Source organism: Tenebrio molitor, chromosome 3 (assembly GCF_963966145.1).
Source record: "Tenebrio molitor chromosome 3, icTenMoli1.1, whole genome shotgun sequence".
Classification (NCBI taxonomy): Eukaryota; Metazoa; Arthropoda; class Insecta; order Coleoptera; family Tenebrionidae; genus Tenebrio; species Tenebrio molitor.
The window spans coordinates 28,953,150-28,980,471 of NC_091048.1; the positions used below are offsets into that span (position 1 = coordinate 28,953,150).

The 27,322-nt window shown below is 34.4% G+C and overlaps 4 protein-coding genes and 1 long non-coding RNA gene across 6 annotated transcripts; all 5 read left to right on the plus strand.

Moving 5' to 3' along the window:
• Positions 1–530: 530 nt before the first annotated feature.
• LOC138126859 (protein peste-like) lies at positions 531–2,399 on the plus strand. The gene is made up of 6 exons (XM_069042658.1): positions 531–976; positions 1,034–1,249; positions 1,296–1,590; positions 1,639–1,841; positions 1,892–1,965; positions 2,013–2,399. Exons 1-6 carry the CDS (start codon positions 569–571, stop codon positions 2,293–2,295), a joined length of 1,479 nt encoding a protein of 492 aa, XP_068898759.1. The 5' UTR covers positions 531–568; the 3' UTR covers positions 2,296–2,399.
• Positions 2,400–3,408: 1,009 nt separating this feature from the next.
• On the plus strand, positions 3,409–4,210 carry LOC138126621 (uncharacterized). The gene is made up of 2 exons (XR_011157878.1): positions 3,409–3,966; positions 4,025–4,210. It is a non-coding gene; the product is annotated as an uncharacterized lncRNA (long non-coding RNA).
• Positions 4,211–6,980: 2,770 nt separating this feature from the next.
• LOC138126967 (protein peste-like) lies at positions 6,981–10,936 on the plus strand. The gene is made up of 6 exons (XM_069042811.1): positions 6,981–7,441; positions 9,546–9,761; positions 9,824–10,118; positions 10,171–10,373; positions 10,425–10,498; positions 10,608–10,936. The coding sequence occupies exons 1-6, from the start codon at positions 7,022–7,024 to the stop codon at positions 10,864–10,866; spliced, it is 1,467 nt and encodes a 488-aa protein (XP_068898912.1). The 5' UTR covers positions 6,981–7,021; the 3' UTR covers positions 10,867–10,936.
• Positions 10,937–14,188: 3,252 nt separating this feature from the next.
• Positions 14,189–21,233, plus strand: LOC138126400 (protein peste-like). The gene is made up of 6 exons (XM_069042181.1): positions 14,189–14,663; positions 19,925–20,140; positions 20,198–20,492; positions 20,547–20,749; positions 20,800–20,873; positions 20,928–21,233. Exons 1-6 carry the CDS (start codon positions 14,244–14,246, stop codon positions 21,187–21,189), a joined length of 1,470 nt encoding a protein of 489 aa, XP_068898282.1. The 5' UTR covers positions 14,189–14,243; the 3' UTR covers positions 21,190–21,233.
• A 1,941-nt stretch (positions 21,234–23,174) lies between these two features.
• Positions 23,175–26,156, plus strand: LOC138126402 (protein peste-like). Of its 2 annotated transcripts, none has more exons than XM_069042183.1 (6): positions 23,175–23,707; positions 24,788–25,003; positions 25,061–25,355; positions 25,407–25,609; positions 25,660–25,733; positions 25,879–26,156. In XM_069042183.1, the coding sequence occupies exons 1-6, from the start codon at positions 23,288–23,290 to the stop codon at positions 26,132–26,134; spliced, it is 1,464 nt and encodes a 487-aa protein (XP_068898284.1). In that variant the 5' UTR covers positions 23,175–23,287; the 3' UTR covers positions 26,135–26,156. The 2 variants fall into 2 exon arrangements, with proteins under 2 accessions (XP_068898284.1, XP_068898285.1); XM_069042184.1 differs by having other exon boundaries at positions 23,177–23,707; positions 25,782–25,985.
• The last annotated feature ends 1,166 nt before the right edge of the window (positions 26,157–27,322 follow it).

The window sequence follows — 27,322 nt, forward strand, 5'->3', positions numbered from 1 at the left end:
CTTTTTCGTTGAAATTCCTTATGGATACAATCCTGAAAATACGTATTTTTACCATATCCATTAAATACGTGACCATATTTTAGCAGAGCTTGATCCTATTGATTTACTATAGCAACTGGTCTGATTTCATATCGTCAAATAGTTTTAGAATTTTTGTAAATTAGCTGAGATTAGAAGCGACAACAATGCTAACATTGTTTTCTCTGCTTTTTATATACCTAAACCAACAGTGAGGTCACCATAAATCACCTACGATTCTCATCTGAATATGATGAATGGCATCGTGTCGTTCTAATAATAACCTGACCAGTTTTTCACTATTTTGTTTGACGTTAACAAGACCTTTTTGAGAAGAAGTTACATCGAAATCGAATGAAAATTACTGAAAAAAGACATTTGTGATTCAAATTACCTTGATGAAGTCGTTTTCAAGAAATCGTTATTTTACCGACAACCTCACAGGTAACATTTCCAAACCATATACATATTCTCTTCTCAACTGACGTCACACCGTTATTTACATAAATATAAATCGTAAAGACAATATTCATGTAAAGTTAGTGTAAGCATGGTACTCAAACGTTCAGTGTCAAGATGTGCTTGCGTAATTGCTGCGACATTATTCCTGTGTGGACCGATCCTCATCGTTGTACATCCCACCGTTTTCAAAATTGCCCTATCCATGACACCAAATTCAATCGTGTACAAATTATGGAAAGACGTCCCGTTTGACATAGCCGTCGACATGTTTTTTTTCAACTGGACCAACCCCCAAGACATTTACAACACATCAGTGAAACCCAAATTCCGTGAAGTTGGACCGTATCGGTTTTGGCAGAAAGAAGACAAACAGAACATCACGTGGAACGACAACGGAACGATCACGTTCCTTCAAAGGAGATTTTGGTATTACGACGAGACAGTGAGAAAGAACGGTCTTCTAGACAGCATCACCACAGTGAACACCATACCCCTGGTAGGTTTCCCTCTGGAACCACCCTCCAAAACCCACAACGGAAAATATCTTTTCCAGACGGCTGCGTATCTGTCACGATCTTGGAACTACCTATACCGCAAAGCAGTCTCTTTCACTGTGTCAGGTCTGACCTCGCATATCTACGCCACGCACACAGTCGGTGACTTACTCTTCGACGGTTACAAGGAACCCTTGATCAGGATAGCACGTTCCACACCTTTATTTGCCAGTTTCGGTTTTCCCGACTGGGGCAGATTCGGATGGTTTTACCAAGTGAGTTTTTTCCATCTGGCACATCATCACATCATTTGTCTTTTAGAGAAACGGTTCCTCAGATTTCGATGGTGTCTTCAACATGGGCACCGGCACCAATTCCCTCTTTGGAAATATATACAATTGGAATTACGCCAACACTACAGATTATTTCGAGGGTGAATGCGGAAAGGTCGAGGGATCTCTTGGAGAATTTTTCTCTCGAAATCTCGGACGCGACACAATTACAATGTTCGCAGTGGAAACTCGCCGACTGGTACTTCTCAAATATGCAGGAAACGAAACAGTGAATGGTATTTTCGGTTACAAGTACATCGGCGAAGATCACATGCTCGACAATGGTAACGACTAAAATTTTAGTGTTTAGCAACGCTGATCGTAACTTGTAGGAACCATCCACCCCGAGAACAAATGCTTCTGCAATGGAGAATGTGTTCCATCTGGTGTGGCAAACTTGTCGCTAACGAAATTCGGGATACCACTTTTCGGTTCGCTACCCCATTTCTACAGGGCAGATCCGTACTACGTTAATTCAGTTGAGGGCCTACAACCGGACGGCACTAAACACGAATTTTCTTTCACGATAGAACCTGTGAGTATTTGTCGATAACCGTCGATACAGACTAATGTGAACATGTCTAGAGCACTGGCATACCGTTGGAAGTTAATGCCAGGGTCCAGGCTAACCTGTTGCTGCAACCGATTCGCTATTTAAGGTAACTTTTATTTTATGTTTTGCTTTCGTGTAATGTAAGTTTTTCAGCCTATACGAACAAGTCCCTAGAATATTTATGCCCATTCTTTGGGTCCAGCAGTCTTTCAAACTCTCCGGGACGACAGCGTTCTTGTTGAAACTTGTCCTAGCCATACCGACCATTTGTATTTCGATCGGAAGTTTAATGGTGGCGACTAGTTTTGCTTTGACATTTTATATAATTTCCAAAAAATGTTGGAATAAAAAACAATGTAAAAAAGCGAATGATTCCTTGTCTTTGGAACAGCTTGCTCCGTTAAAAGAACGCCAATTAAATAACGAAGTAACATGACGATGTTAAATGTGCAAACAAAATCTAAGAGCGCTACCAGGGTATTATTAATGTAAAATATAATTATGTATATAAAATAAATAAAATACACTGTTCAAAAAAAAATTAGAGGCATTTTAATTTTCGACTAATAGCAGAAATTAATTAAACGATGTATACTAACTACTTATCATGGAAAATGCAACACCCAGAAATAAGCCGCATTATCGGAATGCGAGAAGCAGGTCTTTCCTATAGGCCTATAGGGCAATCGCTCATCGTGTGGGACGAAATGTGGCCACTGTGTTACGGTGTTGTCGTGCCTGGTTTGAAGACCAGTGTCACTGAAACTTTCACCGTTTTTCTTAGTTATGGCCCAATTATTGTACACTTCAGTTCACTGAAAAAGGATACACGTACATTTTACTTGTGTCACTGTCATTAACAGTGGCAGATAATTGAAATAATTCGATTCCAGGTGAAGTAAAAGTGTACGTAATGCCTCCTCAATTAAGTATTATTCTTTATTTTCAGGGTTTATTGTGGGTTCTTTTAAGTCTGGTATAATCAAAATTCGTTTGTAAATTCTTACCTGATAACTTATTATGGGTAAACATGGAAACAAATATCAAGTAAATTTACACAGCAAAAAATTGCAAAAATCTCTCTCAAGACGTGTATGCTTTTTCCGTGAACAGAAGTGTACAAAGTTTCATCAAAATAAGTATGCTATTTCTGGGTGTTTTCCATGATAAGTAGTAGAAGTATATTTTCAAAATGCAGGCTCAATTTTCGTATCGGTTGTATGAAAAATTTTCATTTCATATTCGTCGAATTGGTTGCGTAAGAGGTAAAATAAATATGTGATTATAATTAAATTTATAATATAATTAACATAAGCATAGACGACAGAAGCTACGAGACAGCGACACGGTGAAAAAAAATTAGTAACGGTGACTCACTCATATAGGAACCGTTTCTTAACTAAAATCAATTTTGGTGTTGCTGAAAATATTGCAACACGTGAAAATCTCTATTAGTTACTTTATGACATTTCATGCTGGATGATGCAAGTTAAGTCAAAATTTCACATTTTTTGTTTTTCACATACCTCTTTGACCATACATTTTTTGAAACACGGTATATGAATGGTAAACTATAAAATTTCAGAAAATGTAAAAATAAAACTACTTCCCTAAAGGAATCAAGGCAATTCAGTTCACATGTGGCGGTGCTACAGTTACAATATAGCTATTAAGACAACAAGTGTTTTATAGACGATTTAAAAATCGAGATCGTAGTTTAAATCAGAGCGACCGCAGGGAGCGAGGATTTAATAGATCGAGATTTTTAAACTATAAAACACGCGTTGTCTTCAAGATTTTTTCTAACACTAACATCTTATCAGAAATTTTAATAAATTCAGAAATTATTCGAGGCGCGTCACAATACACAAAATGCGGAGGTTGCCGTGGGTACTATGGTAATAATATCAACAAACTTGGAAAAAAACAATTTTCATCGTTGAAATGTGCCAAAACGTTCCAGAAGAAATAAGAAAAAAGGGGCAATTTGTTACCAATGAAGTCTAAAAGTGCATACGAAAAGGTGTATGTTTCGTTTCAAGGCCGGAACAAAAAAAAGCAACACGGAGGTAACGGAAGATGTCATTTTGGCTTTTCTTGATATGGGGTAAGCGTGTAGAACTTCATTAAAAGTTAATTCACACTACGGCAAGAATCATTTGAAGAAAATGTAAAGATTGCCAGTTTTCGATGGCCGGGCACTTGCATTGGATGAAACAGCAGAAGTTAAAGAAGAAGATGTTAGGAACAAGAGCACGAAGCTAATGTGGCAGTTCCAATTCAATAATTGTACTTTTCACTTTTGTGATAATTACTGTAAAAATGATGAATAAAATGTTACTTGAATAATATGTATGAGCGTATTTTATGACTCTATAAGATACGTTGCTATTGACGACGTGTCTTATAGAGAAAAGCGTATTTTATGGGAAACATAAGGTGTGAGCTCAAATGTACCATGGAAACAGTATAAGATATTAGTGTTAGAAAAATAAAGTAGAAAAACGTCTTTCACTTTCAGACATGAACACCAATCGCACAAAACAAAATATGTAATAATATCCAAACTGGTTCTGTAAATAAATGTTTTTTATTATTGTTTTAACAAACATTTTAAATAATTCTGTTTACTGTTTTCAATTTTCGTCAGATGACAAATTGCTAATTTTTATTTTTTTTTTTTTGAGATCGTTGACCAGAGTCTAATAACACTAGTCTACAAATTTTGACTTTAAAAAAGTATTCTTCGCGTAAAGTACTTTTTTTATTAATCTTCATATGCTGAATACAAAATTTATAATATATACGTAAAATTAGTTTCCGTTTTCTAGAAAAAAAAAATTACACGATTTTTGCAAAAATTAACAGAAATCATACTGTTCTTCTATACATTATTCTGTATATATTGTATTCTGCTTCTGTAACATCTCTACAAACAGTCCAGCAATAATACTCGTCTACAGTGGAAAAATATTCGGAATAATTTTAACTAACTTTTGCTTGTCTACCCATGCTGAATACGAGTTGATAAGTAAAAGTCATTTATTAGTTTAAGTTTTCACGATACCTGATATCTTCCAAATTTAACGATCCTAACCTTCTTAAACTTGATAATATTGATATTTACTTAGTTAGTTGACATCAAATGTCGAAAATATTGCGTTTTGGTGCTCTGTTCTGTATTACTAAGTGATAAGAGTGTTAAAAGAGACATTTTGCTATAAAATATGATTCTTTTATTTACTTTTAACACTTTTATCACTTAGTAATACAGAACAGAGCACTAAAACACAATATTTTCAAAATTTGATGCCAACTAGCTAGTAAATATCAGTATTATCAAGCTCAAGGAAGTTAGGATCGTTAAATTTGGAAGATATCATTTGTATCAGGTATCGTGAAAACTTAAACTAATAAATGACTTTTACTTATCAACTCGTATTCAGCATGGGTAGACAAGCAAAAATTAGTTAAAATTATTCAGAATATTTTTTCACTGTAGACCAGTGTAATTATACGAAGGTCAGATTTTGCTATTCTGCGTAGCGGTCAATAGAACGATTATTATCAATATAAATAAATATGTCGAAGGAGAAACAAAAAAAAGTGCGTGTTCTTGGTTTGTCTCTGTTGATTATTTTTGTTTGATTGGTGTTAATTTTCACATCAGCCGATTTATTCAAATTCATCATTCGAAAAACGTTAGTCCTGAAACCTATATATCCGACGTGTGGAAACATATTCCCGAACTCGTGCCCGCGGACATATATTTGTTCAATTGGATAAATCCGAAAGAAATTTACAAGAGTGTCAAACCCAAATTTTAACAGGTCGGACCTTACCGGTTTATGATGGACATGATAAAAAGCAACATTACATGGAACGACAACGGTACTGTGACTGTTTAGACTGCTAAAATATTGGTACTACAACAAGGAAGACTCTAAAGGGGATTTACAAGATGTGGTTACTACTTTACATCCGACCGCTTTGGTAAGCTTTTGAGGTCAAGAATGAAAAAATAAGCAGTGATGTGTTTTTAAAACTTTTTTTGTTTGATTTTTTAATTTTGATAAATAATAGCTATTTATTATACAAGTGTCTTATAAGGCAAATAAGTCACGAAAGAAATGATTATCCACGAGAGCTTGCTCGAGTGGGCTAATTTTTCTTGAGTGACTTATTTGCTGTTAAGGCACTACTGTAACAGTTAACAGTAAAAACACCATCAAAACCCAAAAATGCATTTTATCTTTTAATATAAATGTTAACGTAAGCCTCAACAAATGATTTCATCTGAGATTCCTGTTTCATATAATTCTAAGTCAAAGTTTCACGATGGGAAAGATTGGGTTGGTTTTATGAGGTAAATTAAAAAATTAATGTCAACGTTACTCCCTCTAATCCTTGAACCTGTAAGTTCCAATATAAAATTATGACAAAATTGTTAAACATATTAAAACAGAACACTGGCGTACTCTGGAGGTAAAAGCTAGTGTCCAGTTCAGCATGTACCTGCATTCAGTTTTGGACATATCGTAAGTTATGGATCTTCATCACCCGTTTTTTTTAAGTACTATTCCTTAAGTACGTATTGTGATTGAAATAATCTAATGTAAACAAAAATAAAATACACTGCTCAAAAAAAAATTCGAGGAACATCAATTTTCGACCAACAGCATAAATCAATTAAAGCCTGAAAAGGAAAGTTCCCTTTTCATGTTGGCGACTACATTCCACTTTATCATTAATAAATTTTCAGTGCACTGTCGTCGAACTGGTTACGTAAGAGAGAGAAACTAAATAATCATTTATTAATCATTATTTACAATTAAAAATATCATTTTCAATAATTAGTATGTACTAGATAAATCGTGAAATGCATGACCTGTAAAAGATTTTTACAAATTGTAAAAAAAATAAAACTAAATATGTACTTCGTTATGGACGCCAATCGCAGAAAAAAAAATCCAAACTGATTTTTAAAAAAATATACCGATATTGCCAATTTTGGAAATTTTGTGAAAATTTAATAATTTTTATATTTTTTGTCATGATCGTTGACCGGTTTTTGAATGACGTATCACATGGAGGTCAAATTGTAATGTTTAACACAGTATTCTACATAACAGCCAACAGAACGATCACTAATCGAAACAAAGATGTCGAGCGGGAACCAAAAAAGAGTGTGCGTTCTTGGTTTGTCTCTGCTGACCATTTTTGCTGGATTAGCGTTAATTTTCACATCAGCCGACTTATTCAAGATCATCATTCGAAAAATATTGGTTCTGAAACCTGGAACCCGCATGTACGACGTGTGGAAACATGTTCCCGAACTTGTGCCTATGGACGTTTATCTGTTTAATTGGACAAATCCAGAAGAAATTCGCAACAAGAGTGTCAAACCGAAATTTCAACAAGTTGGACCTTATCGATTTATGATGGAGGCGAGGAAAAGCAACATCACGTGGAACGAGAATGGCACTGTTACGTTCAAACACCTGAAATATTGGTACTACAACAGAGACGACTCTAAAGGGGATTTACAAGATATGGTTACTAATTTACATCCGACCGCTTTGGTAAGCTCCAATTTTTAAAAAACGAAGTACGAAAGTTAGTCCAGAAATTATAGTGACTATTTCCTTCGAAAAATTTAAGCTAATCAAAAAGCTGTAATATTTTACTTTTTACCAATCGATTAATTCCCACATACATCAAACGTGCGTGTTCAGACAATCAGAGTGGTTGCTTTCATCCAATCAAAAATGTTTATCACTTATAATTACACGAGAGCTTTTTTTTGTCGAAGTAAACTTGACATTTCAATGACAATTTTGTTGCCTGGCAATTTAACGAAAAAAACTGCCGTAGGACGAGTAATTTTTTCTGGCAGTTTTTTGAGTTTAATTGCAGGCAACAAAACTCGAATTATAAATGTCAAGTTTACTTCGACCCAAAAAAAAAAGCTTGAGTGTAATTCGGTAACACAATTTAATGAATACGGAAAAGTACGATGATGCAGACCTACTAGAATCAGACGCTTTCAAAAGTTAGGTTCCGTTTTGTCACTGGAAAAGTTAGGGCAAACTTTTTTCGCTGTCATAGTGACAAAAACATCGCTGCTTATGGGATTTTTAGTGTATGAATTAAATTATCGCGGATAAATCATCCTCCTAGTCTGTCTTTTGTCAAAAGCGGATAAAATTTCATGTTACTCCTGTCAGATTCTCAAATTGTTTTTAATAATTGTGTTTTTAATAACTGTAAGTATTATAAATAAATAATTAACGTTAAAGTTTGTATTATGGAATTAATCTTGCCAAAAATAATTCATGTATAAAAAATCCCATAAGCCGCGATGCATTTGTCACTTTGCATCTGGATAAAATGTGCTTAAACTTCCATGGCAAACTTTTTCGAACCTGATTATTGTTTGTTCTTATGATAACGAACCAACAATCTTAAACATTGACACAGTTTGTAATAAATTGAAGTGCAAAATGGCCAATTCAATTTTTCATAATTACCTACCTATTATTATTCATTAAATTATCTCATCGAATTACGCTCGAGGTTGTTTTCGTCCAGGATAAAATTTCATTTTTTAAGCTCTAATTTGGTTTCTTTTTGGTAAATTGACTCCACAAACCACCAAATAAAAAAACTCGTCCTTCGGACTCGTTTTTTTTATCGGGTGGTTTGTGTCGTCAATTTACCAAGCAACCAAATTATCGTAAAAAAATTCAATTTTATCCGGACAAAAAAAAACCTCTCGTGTAATTACAGTCGATAAATTTCCCAATTTTCACTCAAACATTTTTGCTTTAGACAATTTTACTCGTTGAATTTGGACATTTTTATTGAAAGGTTAAACCCTCGAGCTGAAGCTCTCGGGTCTACCCAGAACAAAAATGCCCAAATTCAACTCGTAAAATTGTCAAAGCAAAAAGTTTTCGTAAAATTGAAAAATTTATCCGATACAGAAATTAGGTATTGTTATTTTACCTTCGATAATTTAATTCATGTATAAAAAAACCCACAAGCCGCGATGCATTTGTCACTTTGACATCGGATAAAGTTAGCCCCCTAACTTTGCATCTGGATAAAATGCGCTTAAACTTCCATAGCAAACTTTTTCTAACCTGATTATTGTTTGTTGTTATGATAACGAACCAACAATCTTAAACATTGACACAGCTTGTATAATAAATTGAAGTGCAAAATGGCCAATTCAATTTTTCATAATTACCTACCTATTATTATTCATTAAATTATCTCATCGAATTACGCTCCAGGTTTTTTCGTCCAGAATAAAATTTCATTTTTTAAACTCTAATTTGGTTTCTTTTTGGTATATTATCGTAAAATAAATTCAATTTTATCCGGACAAAAAAGACCTCTCGTGTAATTCGCACTAGAGCAAAACTGTTGTTAATAAATCACCTTAGATACCAATTCAGTGCAAATGTCATGAGCATGAACTTAACATGAAAATTAGAAAAAATAGCATAAAAATTCGTTTTATAAAACTTAAGAGCATTCTTCATTTACAGGCAATCAGGTCTGCGGCAGTTCTGGTGCAAATCTGACTCGTATCTTAATTTTAAATTTTATGAAATTTGTGTTTTAATATCTATTGTAAACTAATTCTTCGCCTTTACTTCAACACCACCCACATTTCAGGGAGTATCTCACGTGTCCCGGACTTGGAACTACGTGATACGAAAAGGGGTCTCGATTTCCCTCCGAAGCATCACCCCCACTATCCACATCAGTCGTAAAGCCGAAGATCTACTCTTCAAAGGTTACCCTGACACGCTAATGAAGTTAGCGAAAACTTTTCCTTTCTTTGCTAATGCCGATATTCCACAATGGGAACGATTCGGTTGGTTTTACATGGTAAATCCAAAAATGAATGTTGACAAGGAGGTATACCATTTCCTTCATTCAATTCTGTACAGAGAAACGGCTCCACCGATTTTGAGGGTGTGTTCAACATTAAAACTGGAATCAATTCAGAATTTGGAAGAATTAACACCTGGAACTACTGGACCCAAACTCCCTATTTTGGCGGAGACTGTAGAAAAGTCGACGGCTTCGTTGGTGATCTTTTTGATCCGGATTCGATTGGAGATACTATTATAATGTTTTCACCGGACCTGTGTAGACCGATAATTCTTCAGTACGATGGAGAGAAAAAAGTGAAGGGTATTATGGGAAACAAATACTCTTTTGACGATTACATGCTCGACAATGGTACTACTTTTTTCAAATTCCAAAAACTGAATTAATAATAAAAACTTTTCAGGGACAAAGTATCCAGAAAATAAATGCTATTGTAACGGTGACTGTTTTCCAAGTGGAATTTTCAACGTTTCCAGTTGTCGATATGGTATGCCAGGATTCAGCTCCTTGCCACACTTTTACAAAGCTGATCCACTCTATACTAACTCAATCGAGGGTATGCGACCGACCAAGGAAAAACACGAATTTTACATAGTCCTCGAACCCGTAAGTTTCAATATAACGTTTTCACAAAATTTTTATACTACTATACAATAGAACACTGGCATAGTATTGGAGGTACAAATTAGCATTCAGTTCAGTATGCACCTGCATTCAATTCCGGATATATCGTAAGTTATACAACTTTTCAAGTTCATTTTTTTTGTAATCGTATTCCACAAGTCCTCATCGTGATTGTGCGACAAACGATTACTTAAACTTTTATTTTTAACTTTTTAGATTATTTGAAAACGTCCCGGACGTTTTGTTTCCAACAGTATGGTCCCAACAGCAAGTCAAAATTCCTGACAGCGAAATTTCAAAATTGAAACTGTTCTTAAATATACCAATGATGTTTATATCAATTGGCGTTTTGATGCTTGTTGCAGGTTCAACTTCATTAATTTATCACTTCATTAAATCCAAAAAAGATAAGTGTTCACATCAAGAAGATATTCCTTTAAATAGTAACCACCAAAATAATATTGTAAGTACATAACTCTAGGTAAATAAAAATATAGAAAACATTCCACAAATAGTAAATTTTAATAAATATAATTATTAATGTGTATTATTTACTTATCTAATATTCCTCCTCTTTCGTCATCGTTTAAATAAATTGAGCGCGATTTTATAATCTAACTCCTCCTCTCCTCTTCTCACTAAGAGGTGTCAAATACTAATCTCCTCGTTATTAGTATTGCCTGTCATAAAACGTTAGAGTTCTGGGATCACTATACTACAAAATTAAATAATTAGTGCTTTTAAATCACTACTTGATAGAAATCTCCATAATGATAAATAAATCCGGCCTAGGTACCGTATTCTCTTTATAACAAACATTATAACTAACGGGCCTTCAAATAAATTTATATTTATAGCAACCTATGGAAATTCAATTCTTTGCAACATTTTTTCAGCGTAGAAAATGACACAAGAAACGTCTGACATTTTAACGAAATAAAATTAGGTTAGAAAATATTTTTAATTTTTCTAGTGCATTCTCCCTATTCCCCCTCCACGGAATATGACAATATGAAATTGGGAAAAGCTCACTATGTAACCTGTGTAACTCTAGAGAATAATTGGTTACCTACAAAAATTACTTTACACTGTTAACAGAATTAGAATGTAGCCTACGCCAACTTTAAATATATATTTATTTGAAGGCCCGATATAAAAATGCGGACGTAACTTTTCAACCCCATCACTATTATACCTACTTACTTCTATCTCCTTGGAACGTAAGACCAATAACGAGGTTTAATACATTACGACGTTGACTGTACACTGTACAGACACTAGGTTGAAAGTGTCTTGCCATCATCAGCAAATTATAAACACAATTCACAGTTACCCAATTGATATACTCGTAGTATAAAAATGTTAATAAACGTCTTACCATTTAGATAACAGTTTAGTTTACCTTTAGTTAAACATAACTAACGATTAGGCAACCCAAAATTAATTACTACAGTCAGGGTTGAGTCTATTGTCCTCTCGAAAGATCCGCCCGAAGGCTGCAACCAAATGTACTCGTATGTGTGATGTGCTGTTTGTAATAACTGCAGAGAATTTCTTCCGCCAAAATGTGGGTACTTCTGGTTGCAGCAATCCAGGCAAGGAGGGAAAAAGAGAGTAGGGAGAGGCATGTGAAACCGAGTTGATGGCTACTGCATGCACGTGTTTGGCCATTCGCCATTAAAAAAAAATCAGTAGTCTACCAAATTAACATTTTACCATATGTTTAGGAAATTGGGATCACTCGTTTTCCCCACGTAGATTATTGTTTGCAGGAAAAAACAAACATTTGTGACAAAAAATCGTTGTGCTTGTTCAAGTTATCCGAGAGACGCATCGCAGTAAGAGTTATATAATATAAATGAAGCGATCGAACACACTTCACATAATGTTATTTAACAAAAACAAACTGTTTTGGTTGGAGTTTGGTTCAAACAAAATACATAATAGTATATTATGATATGAGACTTATTAAGAAGCATTTTGTATAGTAGGCCCAGAAATATAGTGATTTTATGGACTTAGGCCGATAATTTCTTTTAGAATTTTGGGGTGACTTTTCTTACCAACTTGAAGAGAGTTATAAATCTTCTATGACAGATGTTTTTGAGCCGTCTGAAAATGGACCATCGGAGACAAAGGTAGGTAGAGCCCAGTCGCGCGACGGGTGCCAAAAGCTTATTGCCCTACCATAACTGACCACCTCAAGTTAATGTACTCTATCCCTCATAAAATCACTATATTTCTGGGTCTACTATAGCACGCACGGGTTTAGGGCACGACGAGCTTGCATTCGTTAGTAAAAAACAAATAGTCAAAATCCTTTTTAATATGTATTTAAAATAAACGAGATCAAAGCTGCACCTTTTGAGTCCCCATATCTTCAAACCTAAAAGATAGAAGGCCGTAACACGACACCGTTATTAAACTTGCAGTTAACTAATATCGTGATTAAAGTAAACATAAAACGATATAGATTTATGCAATTATAACCTGCCAGAAAGAGATGAATTCGTCACTATTTATTTTTAAATTTAATAAGGGTGTCGCGATACGGCCCATAGAATTTATTTATTATTTTTCACTGAGTTGCTCCGCGAATTTTGGGGCACCCAGTAAACTGCTTTCGGTTCTCCTCCTACTCTTCCAACCTCCTCAAATTCGGATAATTGGCTTATGTCAACTTTGCGTTAAATGCGACATCAGTTTTGTTCCTGCCTGTACATAACGAGCGTCCAAAAAAATTTCTGATCAAGCAGACCGTGCGTTTCTTTCTCTCTCTCGGGAGAACTTTTGTTACTTAGTTCTAACAAACAGCAGTCGCTTTGACCACAGATATTTCTGATGAGCACACGTTAGAAGAAATTGTAATTTCATAGGTATATGAATTTTCAAAAAGTATAGTTTTAACTTCCGACCATTAATAAATTAATAAGTACTCCTAATAAAATACTCTACTAAATTAGTGGTCGAGGATTTTTAAACAATAAATTCTATTTCATCCAAGATAATTATGTTTAAATTGAAACAAAGTATGTACATGTCACAAATTTTCAACGAAAGGAATTACATGTTATTACTAAAATTATTTCGTCAAATTACATATTTAAAGGTTTAGCTTTTGAAACCTTAGGCCCTTGGTGCAAAGAAGCTATAGATTTCATTAATGTCATCGGAGACCGACTTATTGCAGAATCAGGCGATTCAAAATCAAAGAAATTCCTTTTCGAGAGGATTTCCCTTGCTATTCAACGCGGAAACGCTGCAAGCATTCGGGGCAATTTTCCAGATTCCGCATTATTATCGGAAATTTTTGTAATGTAAACCAAAAATGTTATGTACTTGAGTTGATTAATTATACTATAATTAATAAAATAATATCCTTGATCTCTTTTCATTTATTAATAATTTGAAACCGTTGACGTCAATTAAAAAAAAAGATTGTATAATTGTCCAAATTAGGAGGCAAAAAAATTCTGTCTGTCCACGTACTAGACCGGGTTCGCTTAAAAAATTCAAGTGATTACGCAGAACACTCAAAATAAATTATCCAGTGTTGCACAAAGACAAGGTTTAAAATAATTATTGTTAATTAGATATGTGTTTTTTATGTCATTTCTATGCCTTATCTTTCTTCCTAATGTTTAAGTGTACTGCAATAATGTTTAGCTAATAAAATTGAATCGACTTTTTTTTTTTCCAAAGATATTAGTTTCGAACGATTAACTCAGTAAAAAGGTAATTTCTAAAACTCGATTATCACGTGACAATTACTGGCACCTACTCACCTATTTGTAGAGTTGTTACATTGCAAAATTTCAAGAGTTACCAGAAACAACACAAATAGCAGCCAACATGACTACGATAAAACGAACAAATTTGTGCGTGTTCGGTGTGTCTTTGCTGGTCATTATTAGTGGAACAGTTTTAATTTTCTCTTCATCCATTTTATTAAAATTTGTTATTCGAAGAATGTTAGTTTTGGAACCTGGAACGCACGTCTACAATTTATGGAAACATTTTCCCGAACTCGTACCCATGGACATTTATTTATTCAATTGGACGAATCCGGAAGAAATTCACAACAAAAGAGTCAAACCCAGATTTGAACAGGTCGGACCTTATCGGTTTATGATGGATATGGGGAAAAGCAACATTACATGGAACGACAACGGTACTGTAACGTTTAGACAGCTGAAATATTGGTACTACACCAGAGAAGGTTCCAAGGGAGATCTGCAAGATATGGTTACCACATTGCATCCGACCGCTTTGGTGAGCCTCAAATTTCGGAAACTACTTAATATCATTAGTTGGAAAAAGTCAATTTTTGGATGCTCGAAAGGCACGCTTGCGATTTTATTTATTTTTCAAAATGAGTAATCAATTCGTTAAAAAATATACATAAATTAAACTTACATCCAACGTGTAACGTAATTCCCTATAATATTTGTAGGTATATTAAATTTTCCTCGACGACGGAACTTAATACTTACATTCCTAGGAAAATTATCATTATCATTTTCTTAGGAATGTAAGCACGTAGAAGTTGTAACAACCGACCTGGCAACCGACACAACTTGCTACAAATTTCAAATTCAGGTTTACTTTTTTGTTCAACAATTTCAGAAGAAATGATAAGCATCGGTTCCACCTAAACCTATTAAAAATCTTCCTTCAACGTTGGGGGTAAAACTTATAAAGGACTTGTGGCTTAAATAACAATTATGCATGAAGGAACCTCAATGTATTTTTTGTACTGCAAATGGTATTTGTATACCGAGCAGCAGACGGAGCATACAAAACAATTCGAGGTAAAAAAAAACACTACGTCCTGAAGTGCATACAATAATTTTTTCCACTACTAGTCTCAGAAGGCTTCATTATTGACTCTCGAACCGACCCCAGAAGTAGAATTTCTCTCCTAAGGTTAATAATAATTTTCATTATTAACCTAAGTGAATAATGAACAGCCGTCACCTAGCAACGAAAGATTTTCGTTGATTTCATTGGTTAACGTAGACGATTTTCATAGCAACCGTTGAAAAATGAGAACTCGGGTCGTCGCATCGGATAAAATAATTTTATTAATAATTATTTTTATCCGAAAGGGTTTTAACGTATCTAATCTAGTAGTGGAAAAAATAGTATATAAACCACGGTGAAGAAGTCCCTTATAGCCTTCGCGCCTTAGAACCCTCGGCACGCCTCGGGCTCTAATCTTGGCGCTCTGGCTATAATCATGAACTTCTTCACCTTGGTGTATAATATACTATTTCGTGTTCGTTTCTCGAGATACATAAACGTGAAAAGTGGTATATAACTAAATATGTAAACTTTTCAGTTTATATACCTAACTTGACATCTGTCAAGATAACCTTAAAATTTACAATTACTTTGCTCAAGCGAACACGACAAATGTTATTCAATATTCGTGCGCTGTTATTTTTCACGTATTCGGCCTGTTTTGCAACACTCGGCTGCCGCCCCGTGCTTCAAATTTCGGCCTTATACCTGAAAAGTAATCTGACAGCGCTACTCATATGAAAATAACTATTCTACTATCGGCTCTCAAATTAAAAAAAAAAAACGAATATAAATTATCCGTTGACTGTTCTGACAATTCTAAGATTTGCTGTTTAATAGCACTAAATAAAATCCTGAATTGTTTGCGAAAATTATTCATTGGATTATGATTTTCTTTTTTTACCAGTTGTCCATGACAACAACATGCATGCACATTGCCATCTAGAACACAAAGCCTTAAGGCAGCAATTGATTTTGATCGTGACGTCACTGACGTCATAGTAAAGCCTTCATCGAAACCTCCAGAATTTAATAAAAACAGTAAATTTTTGGTTAGCACTCTTTTTTTTAGTAGAACGATGTGTTTAGGCTTTACAATTACTGCCACGTGGAGTAAAATGACATTAATGCTTCTTAAACCTTAATTATATGTGTATATACTTCCCAGGTTTCAACGTCTTTTGCGACGTTCGATGAACAGTAAATTCCCTGGTATCAACTAAGATTATTATATACACTTGCCACCAAGCTTTTGCTTATCTCAGAGTTTTCAATCTTCCAAAAGAATGATTAAAACACCGTATTTGATACTTTCTGAAAATCTAAACAAATTTTGACGTTTGGCCTTCCTCGTGACGTCACACGCTGTCTGGCCTGGTGTTCTAGATGCCAATGGCATCGGAATCATTACATTTTTAGCAAATAAACAATTAATTTGATGCAGTTTCATTTTTACTGTTTTTCGACTTTCAGTAAGTACGCCACTGGAAAAACAGGGCGGAAAGTGGCCTATTACTGACCAAGAGAGGGAAGTAAAGATAAAAAGGAATGGTTAACTTTCCGCCCTCGTATAAGGTTAGGACTGTGCATATTACAATACGATTCCGAATAAAATGTATTTTGGTACATAATTCATTATAAACAATTAAAATTCTTGATGTAGTAGTTGCTGAAATCATTCAAAATATGTAAATAGAGGACAATTTTTTTGCGTTCTCGTTCTAAAACAGGTTAAAAGAAAATTACATTAAATTTAAGCAGTTTTAAGTAAACAGTAACAAATTCTAATGAAAAATTTCAGTACCATTGTTTTGATTTTAATTCACACCATGTTCAAATCTAACTATGTACTTCAAAATAATGAAGTACATAAATACACCTACGGACAATTGATTGGCCCCAAAATGTTAAAAATGGGTAAATAATTGTTCATGTTGACTTCGTCTAGTTGGACTAAAAACGAAGGCTTTTTATTGTAAAGTAACTATTTACAACATGTCATAAATAATAATTCATATTGACAAAAAAAGTTTTAAATTTTTTGGTCGTATTTTTACCGGACAATTGATTGGCCCCAAACAGACTTTCAATACTTTATAGCAAACCTTTGGGATTTAATGCGGTTTGACAACGCTTTGACATTGATTTAATTAAATTTTCAATCTTAGTCCTCGGTAAGTTACCCCATAATTCTTGGACGGCCTCAAAAAGTTTTTATTTTTTTTCCTTTTAAAGCACGTTCAATTTTACCCCATAGGTGCCATTTTTCGGGAAGATTCTCTTGCCCATGTTACTGTTTCTAAAATTTCTAAACTGGTCCATTTTATCAGTATGTAATACGATGTAAAGGACCTAGTCCATGCCAAGAAAAACACCCCCACACAACAATATTGTCACTCTCAAACTTGACTGATGCTGTTGTGTACCGTTTGTTGTAACGCCGTACGTATTTTTTTTTTTGTACCCTTTACCGTCATCAGAGTACAGGTTGAACTTACTCTCATCAGAGTATTCTTTTCCATTCTTCAAGTGTTCATGCAAGGTGCTCTCTTGCAAAGTGGAGTCGCAAAAGACGAGTTTTTTAGACGTAAAGGGCTTTTTTACTTGTCTTCTTCCGTGAAGGCCAGCTTTAGTAAGGCAACGCTCGATAGTCCGACAACTAATGTCAAGGAGGTTTAGTTTTTGGCAGATTTTAGGAACTGTAGCACGACAGTTCTTTTTTGATGGCTTTACCATTTGTTTATCAGTTCGGAAACCACCGCAAAGTAAATAATTACAAAAATTATCTTTTTGAACTCACTAACTTCAAAATGACATTTCGCAAACGCAACAGTTAACCGCGAACGTAGATTTCGCGCATTAGTGCTTTTTGACTTGATAATAACAAAATCTGTTTTACAAAACGTCAATTTGGATGTTGAAAATTTCGAAAGAATGAAAATAAGTCGCTATTAATTCGATTGACACTTGGGCAAGCGCCTTCTATTTACTAAATTGGAAACTATTGGAAATAATTTTAAAATGCTAATGTTTGTTTCAGAAAATATTGTCCAAACCTTGATACGCGAAGACGTATTCGGCACATTCGCGCAAATGAAGCACTCGCTCCTTCGTCGCTTATGCCTCAAATAATGCGCTCATGTGCGAAATAGTATATTAAAGAACGAGTTATAAGGGTTGATTTGGCGCACGAGTCCCAAGTGTAGAAAACGAGCCGTAGGGGAGTTTTCTATGGGACGAGTGCGCCAATGCCCTTATAAAATGATTTTTTTTATGTTATTTTGAATTTGCACCCTTGTTTTAATGTTTAAATAAAAAAATTAAATTTTCAAATTCTAGGGAATTTTGTATTAATTGGTAATTCAAGGTAACGGATGTTAAAAAATAGAGTTTGAACATTCATATTGGAAGTTTTTTGGTGTAAATGACAATAATACACTGAAATATTGATAAACATTTTCTTAGAGATCTATTAAACCACGAGTACTTTAATAGATAGCCATAAACGAGTCCAAATTGAATACAATAATAGACCTATTAGAGACGCAAATTCTAAAAAAATGTCTTCTCGCACTCGGTTCGTAAATAACTATTTCTCAGTTGCTTGTGGTTTACCGCCCGTTTTAAGAATTCGCGGATTTCATAAACGCCGAATAATCTTTGACACAGTACGACGATGCATTTACACAATCATGTTGGACGATTTTTTCCACGATCCACTCTTCTTCGACACACAAGCGTAGAATTAAAGGTTCAGTTTCTGTACCTACTCATGTTTGTGCGATTATAGTTAGCTTCAAACAAGTAGTAATCATGGTAATCATGGTAATCATGGTTATACCTACAACCAACATGCTCAGTTGATAAAAAATATAAGTCGCAAAATTTAACTCAATTACTCCCTTGCTGAGACTACGTGTATTGTATTGGAGCAAATCAATTGTCCGACCAAGACTAACAAATTTAAAATGTTTGATGTCACTGCGAATTATATTTTATCACGTGTTATAAATAAATAGTTACTTTACTTTAAGAAGCCTGATACTTTTCAAGGTATTTTATTCTTTTTACTTCAACTAGACAAAGTCAACATTAACAATTATTTGGTTATTTTTAACATTTTCGCACCAATTAATTGTCCGCTACTGCATATGAAGGTCGATTAAATAACGATTGTAATTTTAATGACATCATTATTCATTTCTTGTAGTACCTACGTAGTTCTGACGTATTCCTATTTCTTATGTTTTTATAAGAAACTAGTTCATACATATCTCAATGATTTTTTTCTGATGTGATTGCAAACTGACTGGCAACACCAGCGACATTTTTAATATAAATAGTAATAATAATAATGTTCGACGTTTGCGTCACAGATTTCCGGCAGACCATTAAAACCGAATCACGAAACACGTAATTAATTCATTCAACAAATGAAAAAATGTTCCTGAAGTTGTTCATAACAGAGAACAAAATTAAAATTAAGAAAGGACATGCAATCGAGTTTATTTAATTTGTTTTGATCTCATCTTTTACACATGCTCGTAAAAAGTGAAAGTGAACATAAAATTAAATTCTTGGGAATTTAGAAATTTTACTATTTACATACATACTTAGTTAACTGAAACAAAATATGTACATAAATTACCAATATCGAGAATATAACAAAATGACAAATAATCTAATTATTCTAAAAAAATAAATTAACGTTTTTAAATTTTACGTTTCAGGGAGTATCTCACGTGTCCCGAACGTGGAACTACATGGTACGCAAAGGCGTTTCGTTTTCCCTGAGGGGCATCACCCCCACTGTCCACGTTACCCGCACCGTTGAAGAACTCCTCTTCAAAGGTTTCCCAGACACTCTGATGAAGTTAGCGAAAACTTTTCCTTTCTTCGTCGATGCCGACATTCCGCCATGGGAACGATTCGGTTGGTTTTACATGGTAAGCCCAAAAATAAATATATATTGTCACGTTTACCATTCCCCTTTGCATTTACAGAGAAACGGCTCTACGGATTTTGAGGGTGTGTACAACGTACAGACTGGAATCAATTCGGGATTTGGAAAACTCAACACCTGGAACTACTTCACGCAAACCCCATACTTTAGTGGTAATTGTGGAAAAATCGACGGCTTCCTTGGTGACGCTCTAGATGCGGACTCTATTGAGGAGATTGTCAAAGTGTTTTCACCAGAAATGTGTCGACCGGTAATTCTTCAGTTCAATGGGAAGAAAAAAGTGAAGGGTATTATGGGAAATAAATACTCTTTTGACGATTACATGCTCGACAACGGTACCACTTTTGCTACATATCAAAATCTGAATTTAAATACGATAAAATTTCCAGGAACAAAATATCCACAAAACAAATGTTTCTGTAACGGTGACTGTTTTCCACGAGGAGTTTTCAATGTTTCCAGTTGCCGATATGGAATGCCAGGTTTCAGTTCTTTGCCACATTTTCACAAAGCAGATCCTTACTATATTAACTTAATCGAGGGTATGCGACCAACGAAGGAAAAACACGAATTTTACGCTGTTCTTGAACCTGTAAGTACCCAAATACAATTTTCACAAAATTTTTATACACCTTGCAACAGAACACTGCCATACCCTTGGAGGTAAAAGTTAGTACCCAGCTCAACATGTATCTGCATTCAATTCCGGATATATCGTAAGTCATGTAAACTTTTCATTCATAACTTTACCGTCAACTTTAACTTTTTAGGTTGTACGAAAACATCCCTGAGGTATTATTTCCAATACTGTGGGTCGATCAGCAAATCAAAATTCCGGACAGCGAAGTTTCAAAACTGAAACTACTTTTAAATGTGCCAGTTGTATGCACATCGATTGGTATTTTAATGATTATCGCAGGTTTAGCTTCATTAATTTATCATTTCCTTAAATTCAAGAAGAACAAGTATTTGCACCAAGAAAACGAGCCTCTCAATATTGATTACCAAAATATAATTATACTAAAAAAATGAATGTTAACGAATAATTTAATTATTAATAGCGAATAAAATATTTTAAGAAAGTTGTCGTCTTTTTCTTTTACCATTTAAATAAATCGACCATAATTTAACAACTAGAATTGTGCTTAAACTATCGATCACAGCTCTCTAAGTAATATCACCAGTCACATTTATACCGTTGTTGAGTGATTTATTTGTCGATCGTCTAATCAAGAACAATTATAATCGAGTTATGTCGTGATTGAACTGAAAAAGAAAAAAAATTGCCGTAGTGATAATATTTAAATTACTTAAGTGGATTTAAAAAAAAAATAGAATGTAATTAAAGAAGAATCAATTAAATGTATTGATAACATAATTACATAACATTTTAAATTTACAATGCAAAAATTTCCGATAATAATGCGGAATCTGGAAAAGTGCCCCGAATGCTTGCAGCGTTTCCACGTTGAATGGCAAGGGAAATCCTCTCAAAAGGGAATTTCTTTGTTTAATTACATTTTAAAAATATGTACTGCGTAAACGACTGCCCAAAAACAAATTTTTGGCAACGAAAATTAATTGTATTAAAATATTCAAGTTACGTAACTTTAGATGCCACTATTAAACACATCAATCGAGAAGACTCGCTGCTGTTCTTTCTACATCTGATTGTCAATGTGGGGTTAAAACGCTAATCAATTTGGTATCCGGCTCGAAGGACCAAATGTGGCGCAGTTTCTAAAAAAAGGGATGATTTAAATCAACTTGATTTAACAATAAATGCACCTCTCTCTGATTCCTATGGGCGTCATGATGGACTACTCTGTTCTGGATCAAACGAACACTGAACATTAGTAGTCGTTACTATGTAGTTTTAATGAAAATAACAACCACAACAATGAACAGTAATTTCACGTGTCAGTGATTATATCTTCATTGTTGTTGATCGAATGCAAGTGTATGTGACTTTGTACTGAACGTTTCTTATTTTTTAAATTGCTGGATGAAACCTGACGTTTCATTAAACTATAAATTTTTGAAGAATACAATTTCAAAAATATCCAATACTTGTTTTCAATAGCACTTAGAAAAACCCTTTCGTTTTATCTCGTTATTTAAATCACATTTACTACTTGGCATCGATTAACAATGTTGGCGACATAAAAAAATATATATTATATTTTATTAAGTTGAACTCTGGATACAATGGGTGGTACGAATAAAAAAAGCATTTGCTCTTGCTCCACTCTCGAAGCTTTTGCTCGAAGTAAGAGCAAATGCTTTTTTTTATTCATACCACTCAATCACTACAAAATTTTTGCCAAATAAATGAGTATGTAAATTCTTACAGTGCTAAAAAAATGTTAGCAAAGAACAAAATACGTTCCAACAAGTGCAAAGTACAACTCTAGGTATCATTTGTATTGTCTACCTATATTCATGTTTACTACACGAATTTCAAATACTTTTGTCTTTAATGCGTGTAATTATAACATTCTTAATGGCGTTACTGTGTATTCTTCAGAATAGTGCATTTTTATAATGCATTTTTTTCTAAGAAAATCCAATAAAGAAAAAGAAAAACTCGAACCATTTTGAATTTCACTGCCAGTATAATATGTTGGGATATAAGGTTAGTAAGTGAATTATATTATAACAGAATGGAGCAAGAGTTCCGAGATCTTTATAGATGGGCTATAATGCTATAAACAAACAAGTGCGAAAAAATGGCTTATAAAACGAGTGTAATACAATATTTTTTCTATTTTCCCCTATTTTAAATTTTAATTTTAAAAAAGTTCTAAACATAATGCTAGGAAAATTATATTTGGCAAATATAAGGGTTGATAACGCCGGTAACTAGACAAACAATTGCAAGTTTTGAATTTAAAGTTTTGGGAAGTGCAGTAGCAACTACTCACTGTGAGTCACTGCCAACATTAAAAATTTAAGTAAATGTTCCTGAAACCCGTTTGAGTTTTATACTGACTGTGTTTCAAAGTGTAAAAGTTTCGATTTATTTCATAGCAAGTTGATTTACACAAAACCCGACTGTCACGTGACCGTTACCAGTTTCTTATTGTATAAATTTCAGGACCTACCAGAAACAACACCAATCGAAGTGGACATGTCTGACGTGAAACAAAAAAGATTGTGCGTGTTGAGTGCATCGTTGTTAATGATTATTACTGGGACGCTATTAATTTTCTCGGCACCTGTCTTATTAAAATTCATTATTCGAAGTATGTTGGTTCTGAAACCTGGAACCCATATGTGCGACGTGTGGGAACACTTTCCCGACCCTGTGCCCACTGACATGTATTTGTTTAATTGGACGAATCCAGAAGAAATTCGCAACAAGAGTGTCAAACCCAGATTTCAACAAGTCGGACCTTATCGATTTACGATGGACGTGAGGAAAAGTAACATCACGTGGAACGACAATGGTACAGTGACGTTTAGACAGCTCAAATATTGGTACTACAACAGGGAAGATTCCGGAGGGGATTTGCATGATAAAGTTACTACTTTGCATCTGACCGCCTTGGTGAGCTCCAACTTTCAAAAATTATCATCGGTTCAAAAAAATTTGAAACCTTGTTCCGCCGGCTATAAAAATTACATTTTTTGATCTTTAAAAGCAATACAATTTGAAGTTATAAATAACGTCAATGTCTAGTGCATTTTTGGCAATAGAAGAATACTTTTGTGACGGAAATCAAATAGTGTGTGTCCTGTGTTAAAAATAAATAAATCATGGCCTCCCACTGTACCAAAACAACGTGAACGGTGTTTATGTATCGTTGCTGATGTTTAATTTTAACAGTTAATTAAGATTAAAACCGTGCGCTCAACAATTATTTAGATCAAAGAAGCCTTGAGATTTTGGACGTATCTCCAAATCTTCTGAGGTTCAGATATTCAGATGCTCTGGAATGCATGGACGTATTTTTGGTTGCATATACCTGCTTCAATTTAAATTTGGAAATTTTTGCCGAAACTCTGCCAAACAGACATGTCCATTCTCCGTTACTGAAAACACCATTACGAAAGTAAGATTCATTAATGAATCTTTTATGTTCTGAAGTAAAAAGCATTTTTGCGTTAAAATTTTGTTAATAGTGACAGTTGTTTGACGTTTCTTAGCTGAAGTTAGCAAAGATATGAAAAATCTCACACTGTAAAAGTACTAAAAGTCATAGCCACCCCTTACCTAAGTAATTGTTATCGCCGTTTAAACAAACAATCCTCTCATAATAAAATTCAATAAAGTAGTTCAGTACTATTATTCTTATGATTTTACTTCACATCAAATCAAACTTGTCAGTATGTATAAACAAAAAATGTTTGAGTTCTCCAGCGTCATCTGATAAATTAAATTCAAGGGCATGTTTTTTAAAAATGTAAAACTAATAATTATTCCTAGATACTACTAGAATACTAGAATTTGATACAGGTTATTGGGATTTTGTTAACTCACTTCTAAAAACATCTGAAAGTCCTAGACGGCCTTCAACAACATTTAACAACAATATGTAAAAAGCTTCTCTTGATTGTTCTCACACAAAAAAAAATCAGTTCGTATCCCGCTAGTAATTTAAGTTCACTTGGACTTTTACCATTTCAGGGAGTATCTCACGTGTCCCGCACGTGGAACTACATGGTACGCAAAGGCGTCTCGCTTTCTCTGCGAGGCATCACCTCCACAGTCCATTTTACCCATACCGTTGAAGAACTGCTCTTCAAAGGTTACCCAGACACTTTGATGAAGATAGCGAAAACTTTCCCTTTTTTCGTCAACGTCGATATTCCACAATGGGATCGATTCGGTTGGCTCTACATGGTATATTCAAAAATAAATAAATGTTTGACACATTTCCCATTCGGTTTCTCTGTACAGAGAAACGGCTCCACCGATTTTGATGGTGTGTACAACATAAAAACCGGAATCGATTCGGAATTTGGAAGACTTAACACCTGGAATTACTGGACCCAAACGCCCTATTTTAGTGGACAATGTGGAAAAATCGACGGCTTCGTTGGTGATGCTTTCGATCCAGACCTGATTGAGAAGACTATTAAAGTGTTTTCACCAGAAATGTGTCGACCGGTATATCTTCAGTACGAAGGGAAGAAAAAAGTGAAGGGTATTATAGGACATAAATACTCCTTTGACGATTACATGATCGACAATGGTACTTTTTTTACAAATTTTAGAATCTTATTTAAATATGATATGTTTCCAGGAACGAAATATCCAGAAAATAAATGCTTCTGTAACGGTGACTGTTTTCCAAGTGGAGTTTTTAATGTTTCCAGTTGTCGATATGGTATTCCAGGTTTCGGTTCATTACCACATTTTTACAAAGCGGATCCTCACTATACTAATTCAATCGAGGGTATGCAACCGAAGAAGGAAAAGCACGAATTTTACGCTGTTCTTGAACCTGTAAGTTCGCACATCAAATTTTCTCAAAATGTTGAACCATATTTCGACAGAACACTGGCGTACCGTTAGAAGTAAGAATCAACACTCAAATCAATGTCTACCTGCATTCAATTCCGGATATATCGTAAGTAATGGAAATTTTTCATCTATAATTTTATATAGCTTTTTCCAGTAATGCACAATTGATCTGATCTAATGACATTTTGGTGTCAACATACTGCTGCATTGTAGGTTGCATTCAAACGACAAACTAATTTTCAACTTTTCAGTTTGTTTGAAAATATCCCTGAGGTTTTAGTTCCAGCACTGTGGATTGATCAGCGTTTCAAAATTCCGGACAGCGAAGTTTCAAAACTGAAACTGCTGTTAAATGTGCCAGTCGTGTGCACATCAATTGGAATTTTAATGATTATTGTAGGTCTAATTTCATCGATTTATTATATCGTTAAATCCAAGAAGAATAAGTATTTACACCAAGAAAATGTTCCTTTGAACACTGTTCATCAAAATAAAATTGTATCATAAAAATTAATAAACACACATTGTGTTAAATTTTTCGTATCCCACCTCCACCCGGCGGCACGGCAATTTTGCCGGAGTACATACACTATTACGGATAATACTATCAAGTAATAGTGCAGTGCTTATCAACATAATTACCGGCGTCTCGCCTCCACATTTTGACTTTTTTGTGTTTTATGTTCTGTGTCAATGTTAAGGAATTTCCTCACGATGTGACATGAGTATAATAATATACCTTTTTGAATTTCAACCACCAATGTGTTCTCTAAGTCCAAAATTTTTAAATTTTTAAAAAGAGTTTGCGGTACTATTCCTGTTGCTGAAATTATAAATGGTAAAATCGAAATTTTTTCTAAACACCAAAGATTTCTCATAGCAACGGAGAGTTCTAAATATTTATTAATTTTTGTATTACGCATTTCATTTCAGCTGCGTTGGATAAAAATACTCAGGTTGATGTCATCTACACCGACTTTTCAAAAGCATTTGATCGCATCGATCATAATATCTTATTAAATAAACTCAGACACTTCGGGTTCAGTGACTCTCTTTTAAATCTATTCGAGTCTTATTTATCGGATCGTTTTTGTTACGTAAATGTTTTAGGTTTCTATTCTGCTCGGCTAGTTGTAAATTCAGGTGTTCCCCAAGGGTCTAATTTAGGTCCCTTGCTTTTCCTTTTGTTTATTAACGATATCGTTGAAATATTTAGTTTAAATGTGCTTTTGCTTGCTGATGATGTTAAGCTGTATTCTACTATTAGAGATATTTCTGACTGTATGCGTTTGCAATCAAATGTTGATGTGCTTTATGGTTGGTGTCGCAGTAATGGTCTCCCCTTGAATCGTGACAAATGCTTACATTCTCTCGTTCTCTCGTAAGACCAAGCCGCTTATGTTCGATTATAGAATTGGGAATGCTTCATTGACTAGGTGTTTCACTTTCAAGGATTTAGGCGTTACATTTGACGCTCAATTCACCTTCAACGAACATGTTGATATTATTGTGGCATCATCAGTCAAAACTTTAGGTTTCATCTTTCGATCGTGCAAACGATTCAGGTCTAAGAGTTGCTTAAGGGCACTTTATTTTACCTTGGTCAGATCTAAATTGGAGTACTGTTCAATTGTATGGTCACCGATCTATCGAAGAGGTGTTGATGCTTTGGAGTCGGTTCAGAGGAAGTTTGCC

Excerpts from the sequence above, each read along its gene's own strand:
- LOC138126859 (XM_069042658.1), top strand. The coding sequence starts at position 569 with ATGGTACTCAAACGTTCAGTGTCAAGATGTGCTTGCGTAATTGCTGCG. Across the intron at positions 1,591-1,638 it reads AGATCACATGCTCGACAATG|GAACCATCCACCCCGAGAAC; the intron begins GTAACGACTAAA and ends CGTAACTTGTAG. Across the intron at positions 1,842-1,891 it reads TTTCTTTCACGATAGAACCT|AGCACTGGCATACCGTTGGA; the intron begins GTGAGTATTTGT and ends GAACATGTCTAG.
- LOC138126967 (XM_069042811.1), top strand. The coding sequence starts at position 7,022 with ATGTCGAGCGGGAACCAAAAAAGAGTGTGCGTTCTTGGTTTGTCTCTG. Across the intron at positions 9,762-9,823 it reads GATTCGGTTGGTTTTACATG|AGAAACGGCTCCACCGATTT; the intron begins GTAAATCCAAAA and ends AATTCTGTACAG. Across the intron at positions 10,119-10,170 it reads CGATTACATGCTCGACAATG|GGACAAAGTATCCAGAAAAT; the intron begins GTACTACTTTTT and ends AAAACTTTTCAG.
- LOC138126400 (XM_069042181.1), top strand. The coding sequence starts at position 14,244 with ATGACTACGATAAAACGAACAAATTTGTGCGTGTTCGGTGTGTCTTTG. Across the intron at positions 20,141-20,197 it reads GATTCGGTTGGTTTTACATG|AGAAACGGCTCTACGGATTT; the intron begins GTAAGCCCAAAA and ends TTGCATTTACAG. Across the intron at positions 20,493-20,546 it reads CGATTACATGCTCGACAACG|GAACAAAATATCCACAAAAC; the intron begins GTACCACTTTTG and ends TAAAATTTCCAG.
- LOC138126402 (XM_069042183.1), top strand. The coding sequence starts at position 23,288 with ATGTCTGACGTGAAACAAAAAAGATTGTGCGTGTTGAGTGCATCGTTG. Across the intron at positions 23,708-24,787 it reads CTTTGCATCTGACCGCCTTG|GGAGTATCTCACGTGTCCCG; the intron begins GTGAGCTCCAAC and ends TTACCATTTCAG. Across the intron at positions 25,734-25,878 it reads CATTCAATTCCGGATATATC|TTTGTTTGAAAATATCCCTG; the intron begins GTAAGTAATGGA and ends TCAACTTTTCAG.